Genomic DNA, 14247 nt, shown 5'->3' on the forward strand with positions numbered 1-14247 from the left:
GAGGTGATGGAGGTGTTAACTAGCTTGACTGTGACCACTTCATAATGTGTATGTACATCAAAACATCAGGTTATACATCTTAAGTATATGCAAATTTTACTTATCAGTCAGACCCCAACAAAGCTGGGGGGAGAAAGAAAATGGACAAAAGACATGAGCAGACAGTATACAGAGCAAAGATATAGAAATGGCTCTTAAATATATGAAGACATGCTCAAGTTCACAAATAATAAGTGAAATGCAAATCAGAACTGTAGCAAGATACTCTTTCTCACCTATGAGTTGACAAAACGCCTGAATTCAGCACAGAGCACTCTGCGGGGGCACAGAGACCTGGCCATGGGGACCTGGCCCCGCCCCCAGTGCTGCGGGAATGACGATGGTTTGAGCCCGATGGAAAATGATGTGGCCCCTCATGTACCCCAAACAAAACAAAAACAGCAGGACAGCCCACACGCTCAGTCTCAGTCACTCGCTGATTTAGCAATCCCTCGTCTAGAATTTACCTTGAAAATCCACCTCCACAAATATGAAAAACTTGCCCGTGACTCATGGCAGCTAAAGCAAGACGTGGCATTTTAGGTAAGGACAAGGGCATTAAGAAGTGTGTATTTACAAGTGTGTATGTTTGCTTAGAAGGAAAAACAGAAAAGATAACCCAGAAACTAAAAATAAGGGCTGTAATTTATAGACTTACAAGAATTGAGACTTCTCTGTTTGTCTTGTGTGACTTCACATATTAAAAACGTAAACTGGGGGCGGCCGGTTAGCTCAGTTGGTTAGAGCGCAGGCTCATAACATCAAGGTTGCCGGTTCGATCCCCACATGGGCCACTGAGTTGCGCCCTCCACAACTTGATTGAAACAACTACCTGACTGGGAACTGATGGATCCTGGAAAAACACACTGTTCCTCAATAAAAAATAAATAAAAATAAAAAAGTAAACTGAAAAGTAAGGGAAAGCAAACCCTAACATTAAGTACAAACAGACACAAATGAGTCTATCAAAGAAGTAATTTGAGTGAACGTCGGTGTGTCCCCTGACCTCTGGCGTTCGCTCAGTGGTGCGTGACTAAGGACAGACAGAGCTGCAGGGGCCTGCGAGGCCCACTCACAGGAACAGGTTTTCCGGGAACACACGTTTGGAGCCCCCACTAGAAAGAGGAAAAGCCAGGACTGATATGTCTGGACCTTCTAAAGTGGTGACATGGGCGTCCACAGACCCTCCTGTGGGAGAGGACACGCAAACGTGTCATACATAAACATGCCATATACAAATATGTCAGCCTTACAGAAGTTTCTGCCAAAACCTCAGGTCTTCCTTCACATGTGGATGTGTGGACCGATTGGCCCTGCTGGTGGGGGTAAGGGTATCCTGGACCGGAAGTGCTGGCCAGACAGTCCACTCAGGCCAGCTGACCGCAAATGCCTCCAGAGCCCCCAGCAGCTGTCCAGGTGGGGACAAAGCCCAGGGCCACTCTAGGGGTCTTAGGAGGAAATGACCTGAGGTCAGCCTGCAAGCTAGTGACCCTAGGAGAGGCCAGGCCCACTGCCGGCCATGACCCCACAGCTCCTGGGGGTCAGACAGGCCCGCCTGCCCACCCGCAGGCCCCCAGCCGCCCCGCACGGCCCAAGTCACCTCCTCTTTCTTTTGGTCGGCCTTCTGCTTGTTGTCCTGCAGGAGCCGCTGCCGGGCCAGGACGGCCTCCTCGTGGCTGAGCTGCCCCTGCAGCCTCCGGCACTCGCCCGCAGCCTGCTGCTCCTGCCAGTCCTTTGCCTGCATCTTCTTCTGCCACTCGAGGAACTCGGAGAAGTCCCTGGCCCCGTCTACAAGCTTCTCCACCCTGAGAGAGAGGGCAGGGCCAGGGCTTGGGTTCCTCCTGTGATGGGGCCTGTGCTGGCCACCAGGAGGCCACAGGTTCCCCTGGGGACAGTAGCCCTCACAGCATGAGCTGACCTTTACCCAACACCAGCCACATCACCCACACACCCCCTGCCCACCTGTCCCGTCCTGTGCATCCGCCCGTCAGCCACATCTTCCCACCTCTCTCTTCATCCACTTGTTTGTCCATTCACCCGTCTGTCCATCTGCCATCCCCCTGCCCACCCATCTGTCCACATGCCATCCCTTTGTCCACCTGTCCATCCGCCATCCTCCTGTCCGTCTGTCTGTCCCTCACCCACCTGGCTAGCCACCCAAGCTCCCAACTCATGGGCTGAGCACAGGGGTCTGCAGCACTGGTGGCTTAGGGGAGGGGGCATCAGGAAGGGGCCAGAGGAGGCCATGACCCGAGGGAGGTTTGGGGCAGGCCAGGAATCTGCTGAGCCTGCGGCCACCCAGTCTGTCTCCCTCACTGAGCTGAGGTTATCTTTCTCGGATGCAGCCATGACCCTGGCCCCGGCCTGCTCGAGGCCTGGCCCCTGCAGGACCACAGCCACCAGGGCCCCTTCCGTGCTCTGCCCACCAACCTCTCCTGCAGGATCCAGCCCCTGCACCCTCTCCCCACCTCTGCAGCTCTCTTTCCACCTGTCGCTGGTACAAGGCCCCCTCTCGCAGGATGGCAGCAGTGTTCAGCTTGACGGGGACGTCGTCGTTGGGCTGTGGCAAAGAGGAGAGGCTGGCTGTGTGAAGTGCCATGGAGCAGCAAGGGCCCCCGCCCTCCTGCCCTCCACAGGTGCCCCTGTCCAGGCACTTCCCTCTGCGTTAAGGATGGGGCTGTCCTTGGGGCCTCCAGCTCTGGCCATCCAAGCCCCCAGGGGCAGAACAGACTGGGAGGTGAGTACCGGGGGCACCCCTCACCCGCCCGGACCCGCAGGGGCTCCCCTCACCCGTTCTGACCCACAGGAGCACCCCTCACCCTGTAGAAGGTCAGCTGCGGAGTCTTGCGGATTCGGGGGGGGAATTGGAGCTGTAGCTTCTTCTTGGAACCCTGCGGGAGTCAGGGCCTGGCACCTATGTCCACTCAGTGCCCCCAAACGCACCCTGGGAACGGTGGGCCCCAGCACCCCTGGGAGGCCCAGCCCACTCCTCTCTGTCCTATCCATCCACTGCCCATCCACATGTTCCACCTGGCCCACCCCCCCGCCATACCTGGGTCCCCCTAGGACAGCACCTCTGTCCTGCAATGTCTCCCAAGCCTTGTGGGGCATTGGGCTACCTGGGCAGGGGCAGAGAAGGTACAGGGACTGCGGGGGCTGGGGATAGTGAATCCCAGTCAGGAGGGCTTGGTCTCAGGCTCAGGGTCCACCTCCCCAGCTGCCCACATGGCTGACCCCATGGCCTTTCCTGGGCTGCTCCCTGAGTCTGAGTCTGTTTCCTCCCCCCGCTCCAGCCCTGCTGCTCTGTTGAAAGCTCCACGGTGGGCACCACAAGACACAGGTGGTAAAAAGCCCCCCATGGGAACTCAGCCATCATACCCCCTGGGACACGCTACTGTGCTGGGTGCCCACTGCCCCATCTGCCCCAACGGCTCGGGGGACCCATCTCTGTGTCATCCAGCTGCCACCCAGGCGGGACCAGGGCGGGGAGGCTGGGGCCAGGCCAGCACCCACCCATGCTGCATCCACAGACCACAAGCCTTCCTCGTCCTGTTCCCATTACTTTTTCTTCATTGACCAACATACCTTGGGCTTTCTTCATATAGAAACAGTATTTGCTCAGCATGAAAATCAGGAAACACCTGAGACCCCAATGGACAGCTTCCTCGCGGTAGTTTAGGACCTGTCTATACCGCCCACCGGCTGCACTCGGCCTGGCCCGAGGGGCACTGCCCAGCAGCACTGGGAGCCTGGCCTCCAGTGTCTGACATGGGAAGGCTATGTAAGTGGCTCATCGTGTCGCCGCTTTTCTAGACATGAGAAAGTGTCACCATGAGGACTGGTGGGCGTGTGTGTGGGGGAACCTTACCTGTGCGGGGGGCTTCCTAGGCATCGCACACCGCATCTCCCCCAGGTTNCACGGCCCCCTGGGCTTGTCTGGATGGTTGGTCTCCCCGTGCTCTCCTTTCTCCTGGTGCCTCAGAAGTGCACAGCTCTAGACAAGAGGACGTGGTTTTGCCTCACTGACCACAGATAACTGGGGTGGTCCGTGTGCCTGCTCCGGCCGCCTCTTCTGCTCAGGAGGAGGGTCTCTTAGCCCCACCTACCTCATCCATCACCTAGACGCCTGGAGTGCAGCTGGCTTCTTTTCACAGCTGTTTTTGAGAATATATCACAACTCTTTGATCCATTCTACCATTGATGGACTCAGGTTGTTTCCACTTTGGTGCTATTGTGGACAACCAAGAATAATGCTTTCAGTCTGCAAGACCCTACAAAGGACATTGTGGGATTTGTATCCGTCACCAGCCCTGTGCTGCTGGGGACCTATTGGGTTCCCAGCCGCTGGAAGTCTCTGCAACTGGGAGCTCAGCTTCAGCTACAGGTAGGTGGGGGAGCAGCCTGAGGACTGCTTGGACGCCAGGTTGAGGGTACGAAGTCATCCCTTCGTAAAACAGTTTGCTGGCGTGTCCAAGAATGGCTCGTGATCATCTCCTACAATGCTGTGTAATTTCATTCCAGGTCTTCTAAGAAAAGGGAACAAGGCCTCGTGGAGAAATAGTCATTTTAGGGCTGGGGCAGGGGACACACAAGCCTGGAGCATTTTATAGGACCAGGAAGTAAGGGAGTGTTCAGAACAACAGGATGAGGGCATGTCAAAGGGACATGGAGCGAACCTACAAGGGCTGCCAGGGGCCAAAGCTGGTGGCAAAATCGCCTACTGGATTATAACACGAGGGATAAAATAAACGGGCACGGCCCACTCTGGTATAAATAAGTGGCTGAGTAAATGAGTACGTGGGGAGAAGACAGCAGCTCCCATGCAGCGGTCCTAGGAACAGCCCGCCTCTGTGAGTGTGGGCAATGCTTAGAGACATGCTTCCAAAGAGTACAAAATGGAAAGGGGGCATAATTGCAGTGGACAAACTTGGCAAACATGACCCCAGCCAGGTGATCAAGGTCATCAACAGTCATAAATTTGTGGCTAGTAGACACCCTTGACAGGATATGATGAAAAGAGCTCCCTACCTCTGTGGACTTCGTCCCATACCCCAGTCTAGTCATGAGAAGGACATCAAAAACACCCCAGCTGAGGGACGTTCTATGGGATACATGACCAACACTCCTAAACACTGTCAAGGTCACTAAAAGCAGGGAAAGTCTGAGAAACTCTAACAGCCAAGAGGAGTCTGAGACATGACAACTCAACATAATGTGTCCTGGGTGGCACCCTGGGCAGAAAAACAACATTAGTGGGGAAATACTGATGAAGTCTGAATAAAGTGTGGAGTTAAGAGTCATGAACCAATGTTGGTTTCTTAGTTGTGACAACTATACCATGCTGTAGTGAGTTAGTGTCCCCCAAAATTCATGTCCACCTGGAACCTCAGACTGTGATCGTATTTCCAACTAGTTGCATCTAATAAGTAGAAGGATCTCAAGATGAAATCATCCTGGATTTAGGGTGGGCCCTACATCCAATGACAAGGGTCCATATAAGAAAAGAAGACAGAGAGTCACAGAGAAGGCAACCGTGTGAAGATGGAGGCAGAGACTGGGGTAAGGCTGCCACAAAACAAGGAATTCCTGGGGTCACCGGAATCTGGAAGAGACAGGAAGGACCCTGCTCTCCCTGAGGGGCTGAGCAGAGAGCACAGCCCAGCTGATACCTTGATCTTGGACTTGAGGTCTTCAGGACCTCCAGAACCATCTCCTATTCGCGTGCTTACTTGTGGCAGCCAGGAGCCTGCACACAGCGTTACCGGCAGAGGAAGCTAGTTGGGGAGGGTATGGGAACTCTGTACCACCTCTACAAGTGTTCTGTAACTCTTAAAACTGTTTCAAAACAAATAGTGTATTTAAAAAAGTACTTTTGAAAATTGTAGTAAGTTGGAGAAATGCTTGTATGGAAATACCAGGTGAAAAAAAAGTGGGCTACCAGAACATTCCAGGAGTCTTATGCCAAGTAAGTAGAACTGCGGTAAAGAAAGAGGCCTGAACCAGGAGGTGAGCTGAGCTGAGCCTGGGGCCTCAGCCTGGCCACGTTGTCGGGGGTGATGGTATGAGGACAGCACAGAGACCTGAACCCAGAAGACTCCCAGATGAAAATACGGGAAAAGTTCCTTGACATGGGTCTTGACAATGAATTTTTGTTTTTTTTTATTTTGGACTTGACACCAAAAGCACAAGCAACAGAAGCAAAAATACACAAATGGGACTATATTAAACTGAAAAGTTTCTGCAGAGCAAAGAAAACAACAAAACGAAAAGGCAACCTATGGAATGGGAGAAAATATTTGCAAACCATTTATCCAATAAGAGGTTAATATCTAAAATACATAAGGAGCTCATATAACTCAATAGTAAAAAATAAAGTGACTTGATGAGAAAAATGGGCAAAGGACCTGAACAAACATTTTCCCAAAGAAGATATAAAGATGGCCAACAGGCACCTATGCTCAGCATCACAATCATCAGGAAAATGCAATTCAAAAGATAACAAGTGTCAGCAGGATGTGAGAAAAGGGATGGGTGAGATTGTAAATTGGTGCAGCCACTGTGGAAAACAGTATGGAGGTTCCTCAAAAAGTTAAAAATAGAACTACCTTATGAGCCAGCAACCACGCTCCTGGGTATTTATCCAAAGGAAATAAAATTACTATCTTGAAGAGATATCTGCACCCCCATGTTCACTGCAGCATTATTCACAGTAGCCAAGACCCGGAACAACTTACGCGTCTATGGACAGGCGAGTGGTAAAGAAGAGGTGTGTATATAAGCAATGGAATATATTCAGTCTCAAAGAAGACGGAAATCCTGCCATTTGTGACAACATGGATGGGCCTGGAGGGCATTACGCTGAGCGAAGTAAGCCAGACACAGAAAGACAAATACCGTGTGATCTCAGTTATATGTGGGATCTAAAAGAGTCAACCTCACAATCACAAAGCGTAGAGGGTGCTTCCAGGAAATGAGAGATGCTGGTCAGAGGCCAGCAAGTTTCAGTTAGAAGGCGAGTAAGTTCTGGGGACCTAAAGTGCCNAAAATCTTCCCAAACTTACAAAGTAGTTAACAGAGTATAAAATGGAAATGGAGACCGTGACCCCAACAGACATAAAACACATAAAAATAAACTCTCACCAGCAGTGACATTAAAAATTTTTTTTCCAATCAATTAGATAAATTTTCGTATCCCATTGTTTTATTTTGGATATATATTTTTTTGTTATTAGTGACATTTGTACGTCTACTGGACATTTATGTGTATTTCTTTTCTGTGAATTATCAATTTATGTTCTTGACTAACTTTTTTATTGGGACAATGTTTTTCTTAGTTATTTTTATGAGTTCTTGATAGATTATGGCAACTAAGAGGGTCATAAATGTGATAGCTATTTGTCAGGAGTTTGTAACTTGCCTTTTAACTTTGTGTAAAATATTGTTTGGCATGTAGAAGTTGTACCTATTTTTTGAGGTCAAATCTTTTCCTTTTTGATGCTTTTATGCTAAGAAAACAGCGGAGCAGTGAGATCACCTGAGGGATCATGGACAAGCCACCAGATCTCGGGGAGCCTCCAGTGGGAGTAGGACTATCCAGATAGCGTCTCGGCAGACGGTGTCACCGTCTCTCCTTCCAGAGTCTCCAGCCCGCTCTGCTGACACGCTTGCAGGATGATGGGAGGGAAAGGACACAAAGCCTCTCTTGCTCCCTGGGCAGAGGTGAGAGACGCCACCCTGGGCGGAGGCCCGCCCGCAGCAGCAGCTCCCTCATGTCCCGACCTGGAACTTGGGGAGCACGGTGGGCAGGGCACATGGGAAAGCCATGCCACCCCAGACTCGGGTTCTGCAGCCCTTCCCCCGGCTCCGGAGTGAAATCTCTGTGTCCGTCAGGTGCTGGGCTGGCTTCCGGCTCCTCCTGGTACAGGTAACCATGTTCTCTTGCCCACCACCTGCACCGAGGGCTCCAGACAGGGCCCTCCTCCACGTCTCCAATGTCTCCACTGTAGGGGGGCCTCAGGGCCCACCCCTCCCACCTCATTCCTTCACGATCTGCACTTCGGCGTCAAGGCTGAAAACGTGCTGAGTCCAGATGTGCGCCCGCCGGCCCTCTGTCCGCTCCTGCCCCACCTCCCCACTTGGACACCTGAGGTGCTGCCCACGCCTGCCCCTCCCGGCCTGCCCAGCTCAGGAACCACACCCTGCTCTAGCTGTTAAGACCAAGCCTGTGAGCTCTTCCTGCCACCGGTCTCGCTGTCACTGCCGTCGCGGCCCGTCCACGGGGAGGGCGTCCCTGATGCAGCCCATGCCCTGGCTTCTCCTCTTGTCCCCTTTCCATTCTACTTCCAACCCAGGCGCCACACGGCTCTTTTAAAATGGAAGTCATATTATGTCCATTTTCCCTCACAACCTTCCAGAAGAGTCCTTACGATGGCCAGTGAGGCCCTGTGTAGGCTGGTCAGCTCCGAGTCCCCACTCCAGTCGCACAGGCCTCCCTCTGTTTCTCCAACATGTGGGATGCCTCAGGGCCTCCGTGTTGGCTGTTCCTTCTGCCTGCAGCGCTCTTCCCAGCATGCCTGCTCCCCTACACCCGTTGGGTCTTTTCTCAGACGCTACCTGACCTGAGACGCATCTGACCACCCCTCATGGTCAGATTGCCCAGCCCCCTCACCCAGCAGCACACACTGCTGGTTTATGGCCCCTTCCTGCTAGAATGTCAGCTGGGTGCTCATTACACAGGTAACAGAACACCCTGCCTGCATGGGANTCTTGGTTTGGCCAGGACAGGGACTAGCTCGGGCACTGGAATGGCGCAGGGCCTGGGGACAGTCAGGTTGAACTTCTTGGGCTCTGTGACCTTGGCCTTGGTCTTTGCAAGAGGGGGCTGATTGGCCAACACCCCCTCCAACTGGTTGATCAGCTCCTGGACTTGCGGCTGCCATCTTGAAGGCAAACGTGGAAGAAGTGCTGAGGGTCACTTCCTAAGCAGGTCGACAAGGAGAGGGCCCTTGGGATCCAAAGGGCCCCCAAGAGCGTGGGTCCACCTCAGGGCGGGGGTGACAATGGCACCACGGCCACTCTTCACTGAGCGCCTACTGCTGTGCAGGCGCTGTGCCAGCCACACCCCGGAGTCACACAGACCAGCATTCCCCTAGCACAGATGAGGAAACTGAGGCCCGGCCGCATCATTCTCCTAGGTGAGTGGCGGCTGGGAGGAGGGGGCAGGGCCCACCCCCGCTGGAGGAATCCTGGGGGGCTCTGAGGACAAGCAGCAGCTGGGACACGGAGCTAATCTGGGCCTGAGCAGATGGCACGGAGGAAGGAAGCCGAGAGTGGGAAGGCGACTCAACAGGACCCCCCTGGGGCTGCAGCTGGCGCCGGCGGGAATGGGGCTGCGGGGGCTGGGCGGGTGCCCCGGGGCCGGAATTCGGGAAGGGCCCCCTTTCATGCCCCACGCCCCGTGCAGGCACAGCCCTTCATCACCGACCTGGGCACAGACAGCATGGTTTGAAATAGCTCCTGCCCCCGTTTGAGGACCACTGACCCCAGTGGGAGGAAGGGCATGTCTGATGGCCAGCAGGGAGGGGACAGGCTGTGACGGGGCTGGTCCCCGAACGGCCAGGGGAAGCTGAATATGGGGGTGGTGCGGCACCCTAGAACCAGCTGAGCAGCTGTCCAGAGGTGGGCCCCCCCGTGAGCAGGCAGGGGACCCGCAGAGGCCCTTGGGAGTGGGTGCAGGGGTCCCGGCCTGGCCCACCTCATCAGGGGGTGGATCCAGTTCTCCTTCACGTGCGCCATCTCATAGACCAGGCTCCACTCGTCCTTGATCCACGAGCACAGGTTTAAGGGGTTGAAGAAGAACCTGAGGAACTGAGAGAGAGGTGGGAGCTGTGGGGGTTCAGGCCCAGACCCCCATGCCTGGTGAAGCCCCAGTGCCCCTCCCGGGGAGAGTCAGCGCCGAGGGGGCAGGCGTGGCTGAGGCACAGGAAAGGGCAGCAGGTCCCTCAGGACAGACTCCCTCCCCTCCCTTCTGCTGGGCTGGGGCACCTGTTTTGGGGGAGCTGCCCCCCACCACAAGGGCTTCTGCTCACAGTATCTGGGCCCTCAGAGACAGCCCAGCAGGTCATGTCCTTGCTGAGGGGATCCTGTGCTCCAGCCAGCCCCCCAGGACCTGGAGGCCCACACCCCTCTTCCAGAGAGTTCTTGGTGGGGACAGAGGGACAGCTGCCTGCCTCCCCCACCCCCACAGGCTCTGGAATTCCAAGAGTGGAACAGCTCCATTTTCTGCAATCTGCCCACCTTGCCCAGCACTGTGCCAGTGGGAGGGCCCGGGGAGGTAGCCTGTCCACCCTATCCAAGGTGCCAATCCTCGGGGCCTGCTCAGGACTCACTCCCACGGCCCCTGGCAGGGAGGAGAGGCTGCCCTGGGCCTGGAGGTTGGTCACGAGTCAGAAAGGGCCCAGGAAGGTTCCAGAGGCCCAGGCTATGACCAGCCAAGGACTCCCTGCCCCGACCAGTGGCTGACACTCAGCAGCTACCACCCCCTGGGACAGTGAGGGTGGGACTCAAACTCCCCGGAGACGGAAGAACACATGGCAGGGCAGAGACGAGAGGGAGCGGGTTTGTTCTAAACAGAACAAACGCAGCAGAGTTTCTCTGTTAGATGAGCCGGGGAGGTGCGAGGTTAGAGTGGACCGACCTTTGCCCTAGGGTCTGAGAAGAGAGCTCCTGGCGGGGGCAGGGGTGGGGGTGGGGGCCTGTCACCTTATGCATCTTGTCTGCAGGCTGGGACTTCACGATGCTGCAGAAGAGCTGAAAGCCGAGCTCCGCCAGCTGGAAAGTGGCCAGGTAGCAGATGACTGAGGAGACAGGGTGGGCGTGAGGAGGGGCGGGCACGCCCCACTACAGGGACACTGGGGTCCCTTCCCCCAGGCCCCCAGTGTTTCATCTTGGGGAGTCAGCCAGAGGCAGGGTCGGGGTGCGAAACCACAAGCCGAAGGTCTGTGTGGCGCCCATGTGGCAGTGGTAACCAGGACACCATACAAACGATGTCGTCCCAGACATTCTGTGGCTTCACAAAGCCCTTCATGGATAAGATCTCATTTGGGAAGTCCTCAGAAATTCCAGAGGCTCCCGGTACGAGTAAAATCACAGTGGCTTTCAGTGTGTGGATTCTGAGGGACCGAGGTGCCTCCTGGGGGCTGGAGCTCCAACTTCCCCGTCCTAGGTGAGGCCCTCCTAGGCAGGGGCTGCCCGTAAGGTGCGCGGGCCCCTGACACACTGCCGACCATTGTGCAACCTGAGCTGAGGGGCATCAGGCCACCCAGCTGGGCCTCTGAGCACCTGCAGTCCCCATCCCTTCTCCTCCTGGACAGGGACACCGGCCCACAATGGTCACCACACCCCATGAGAGCAGACAGCCTGCAGGAAGCCGGGGCAGGGACATCTCCCATTTCAGCCCCCTCAGGACAGTCTGGACGCGGCCATAAGGCCGGCTCTGCCCACAGTCCTCGGGTGGGGGGTCAGGACCGCAGCTGATAAAGGCTCGTCGTTTCACCAGGGCTGGCTTTCTGGGGCATTCTCTCTCAGCCAGGCAGTGCCTCCCTCGGGCAGCAGGGCCCGAGGTCTGTCCCCTGGAGCCTGGACCCCTGAGCCTGGAGTCTGTTTCCATGTCTGCAAGGAGGACCCTGGTCTGCTCACTGGCTGGCATCCGAGAGGACCAAGTGAAGTGAGGGCTGAGAGCTCTGGGGGCAGGGAGGCAGTGCCCAGCAGAGCCAGAGGGGAAACGGGGCCCTGACTCATCCAGCCAGCCAGGACGGGCACCTACCCTGGAATATGTTGTAGTCTGACCATCGGCAGAACCGGCCGTCCCGCACGTAGAAGGCATCCACCACGATGGTCAGTAACTTCCGGTACTCCAGGCACCCGGACAGAACCTCCAAAATGAATGCCTGCTCCTGGGGGCTCAGAGTCTGGAAGAGAAACAGACCGGGAGGGAGCTGCTGGCCAGGGCCGGGGGAGGGGACAGTGGCCTCCAGATATGGGCACTCGGGACCCCTGGAGGGCTTAAACGCGGAGCAAGAGTGAGGAGGGGGGCAGGTGCCCCAATGTGCTGGGCAAGAGCTGCATTAGCACAGCCTCCCAGGGCAGTCAGGACAGTGGACAGTGGGTGGTCCCCTCAGGAATTGGTCCCACAGGTTCTCCTGGGAAGTGACAGCAGGGAGAGGGTAAGGACAGGCATAAACATAGAAAACAACCAGGCATTAAAAAGACCAATACTGTGTGATTCCAGTCACAAGAGGTCCCCAGAGGAGCCAACTTCCCAGGACAGAAAGCAGAATGGAGGTGGCCGGGGTTGGGGACGCTGCGGGTGGGGAGTTGTTTAGTGGGGACAGAGTTCCAGTTTGGGAAGATGGAAGAGTCCTGGAGATGGACGATGGGGACGTTCACAACAATGTGAATGCACGTAATGCTGCTGAACTAGACACTTAGAAATGGTTACGACGGTAACACAACAAAAAAGAGGAAGCTCCTATAAAGGTTGTCAAACGAATGATTAAAAACATAATCAAAAAAGAAAAATCAGGAGTGACAAACAACAGAAGTCCGTGAGAGGTGAGCAGGTCGCAGGAAGAGGGACACTCTCTCCGGGGAAGAGCGGCCGGTGTTGAGGAGGCTGACTTTTCCCCACGTACCCTTTGGGACCGTTTGGGGTTATGACTTGTATGTGCCGTGCATCACCTATTCAGAAAAGTAATTAAGTTTTTGAAAATAAGAAATAAGAACATCTACTATTGCCAGGACAGTGATGAGAAAGGCTGGTGGGGGTGGGTGCCGTTGGTGCTTTCCTGTCAACTGTTTGGAAATATGTTTCCAGAACCTTCTATTTTCCATGCCCTTTAATCCAGTCATTACACTCCCAGGAACCTAAGAAAACCATTCCCACATACAGGAAGTTCAGGGCAGGGGTACGTGCAGTGGTGGAAGTGGGAACAACCTCCCCATTTACAGCCNCCATCCATCCATCCATCGTCCATCCATCCCCCATCCATCCACCATCCATCCATCCATCCATCCATCATCTATCCATCCACCCAACACATATTTACCAAGGGTCCAATTTGAGCCGGGACTGTGCCAGGCATTGGGAACATGGAACAAATAAGATGGATGAGGTCTGGCAAAGGAGACAGATAATGAGCAGACCCACAAATTACTAGACAATTATGAAATCTAATTGCTGCTATGACGAAAAGGAGCTGGGGTCAATGAGAAGGAAATTAAGTGAGGAACCGGTGTGGGTGGGGGTTCATGGAAAGCCTCTCTGGGAAGAGATGTCATGAGACCTGGTTGCTGGTGGGAAGAGGCTGGGACCTGTGACCTCCCAGTGCCACCCCACTGCTCTCCGTACAGTTATTGGTTAGGAGATTGTTTCTGGAAAGTCGAGTCTACCACAGGTGTCTGAATTAGAGCCCACAACCAGTCAGAACATCGCGTCCCAGTCCTGGCGATCAGTTCCAGGGTAGGCATGCAACCCAAGCTGGTCCAATCACACTTTCCCAGAATCCTCGGCCCTGGACATCCTGTCATGCCCTGGACAGTGTGGATGTGGGTATGAGGCCTAGGTGTTTTGATACAATAAGAGAAATTAGCCCAAAGATAAAGCTGACCCATAGAGGGGGACTTGGGTAGAGATAGTCACAGAGAAGTAGAGCTGGAACCCTGATCAAACTATGCCTGAAGCCTATCCTACTTCAGCCATGAGAGTCGGCCAGCTCCCTGTTGTCTAAGCAAGACCGAGCCGCTTTGTCCTGTATTTACAATCCAAAGCAGTCTGACTAACAGGAGGAGTCAGCAAGGCTGGGGAGGCCCTAGGCCGATGAGTGGACACACAGAGGTTCTAAGGGGGGAACAGGACTGGGGTCACACATAGATGTTACTGCCTGCTTGTGGCCTGAAGAGCAGGACACCCGGGCCTCACCAAACTGACAGTCCACTGACAGCAGAAGGAGCGTTTCCCCTTCATCCACGAGAGGACGCTGTGGTCCACCTGGGCACTACTCAGTGTGGAGGGAGTGGTACATTGCAACAGGGTGAGAAGTGGGCTCCGAGCACTAAGTGCAGACAGATCTGAGTCCCGTGGCCCAAGAGTGTTGCTCCACGCCTGCTGACCAGACTCCGGCGTGTGCAGGAGCCCCCTGGGCAGGCTCC

At 54.9% G+C, this 14247-nt stretch overlaps 1 protein-coding gene across 1 annotated transcript in view; it reads right to left on the reverse strand.

The window, feature by feature from the left end:
- The window catches only part of CFAP99 (cilia and flagella associated protein 99), a 54087-nt gene that overhangs the window by 12701 nt on the left and 27139 nt on the right, over positions 1-14247 (reverse strand). The window contains exons 3-11 of the mRNA XM_019657946.1: positions 11864-12008; positions 10801-10895; positions 9794-9906; positions 8797-8978; positions 5709-5785; positions 3908-4033; positions 2859-2930; positions 2508-2599; positions 1640-1844 (exon numbers count right to left, since the gene is read on the reverse strand). Of these exons, the coding sequence (XP_019513491.1) occupies positions 1640-1844; positions 2508-2599; positions 2859-2930; positions 3908-4033; positions 5709-5785; positions 8797-8978; positions 9794-9906; positions 10801-10895; positions 11864-12008 (1107 nt within the window). The remainder of the gene's footprint in view (positions 1-1639; positions 1845-2507; positions 2600-2858; positions 2931-3907; positions 4034-5708; positions 5786-8796; positions 8979-9793; positions 9907-10800; positions 10896-11863; positions 12009-14247) is intronic.

This window comes from Hipposideros armiger, unplaced genomic scaffold, assembly GCF_001890085.2.
Source record: "Hipposideros armiger isolate ML-2016 unplaced genomic scaffold, ASM189008v1 scaffold_282, whole genome shotgun sequence".
Lineage (NCBI taxonomy): Eukaryota > Metazoa > Chordata > Mammalia > Chiroptera > Hipposideridae > Hipposideros > Hipposideros armiger.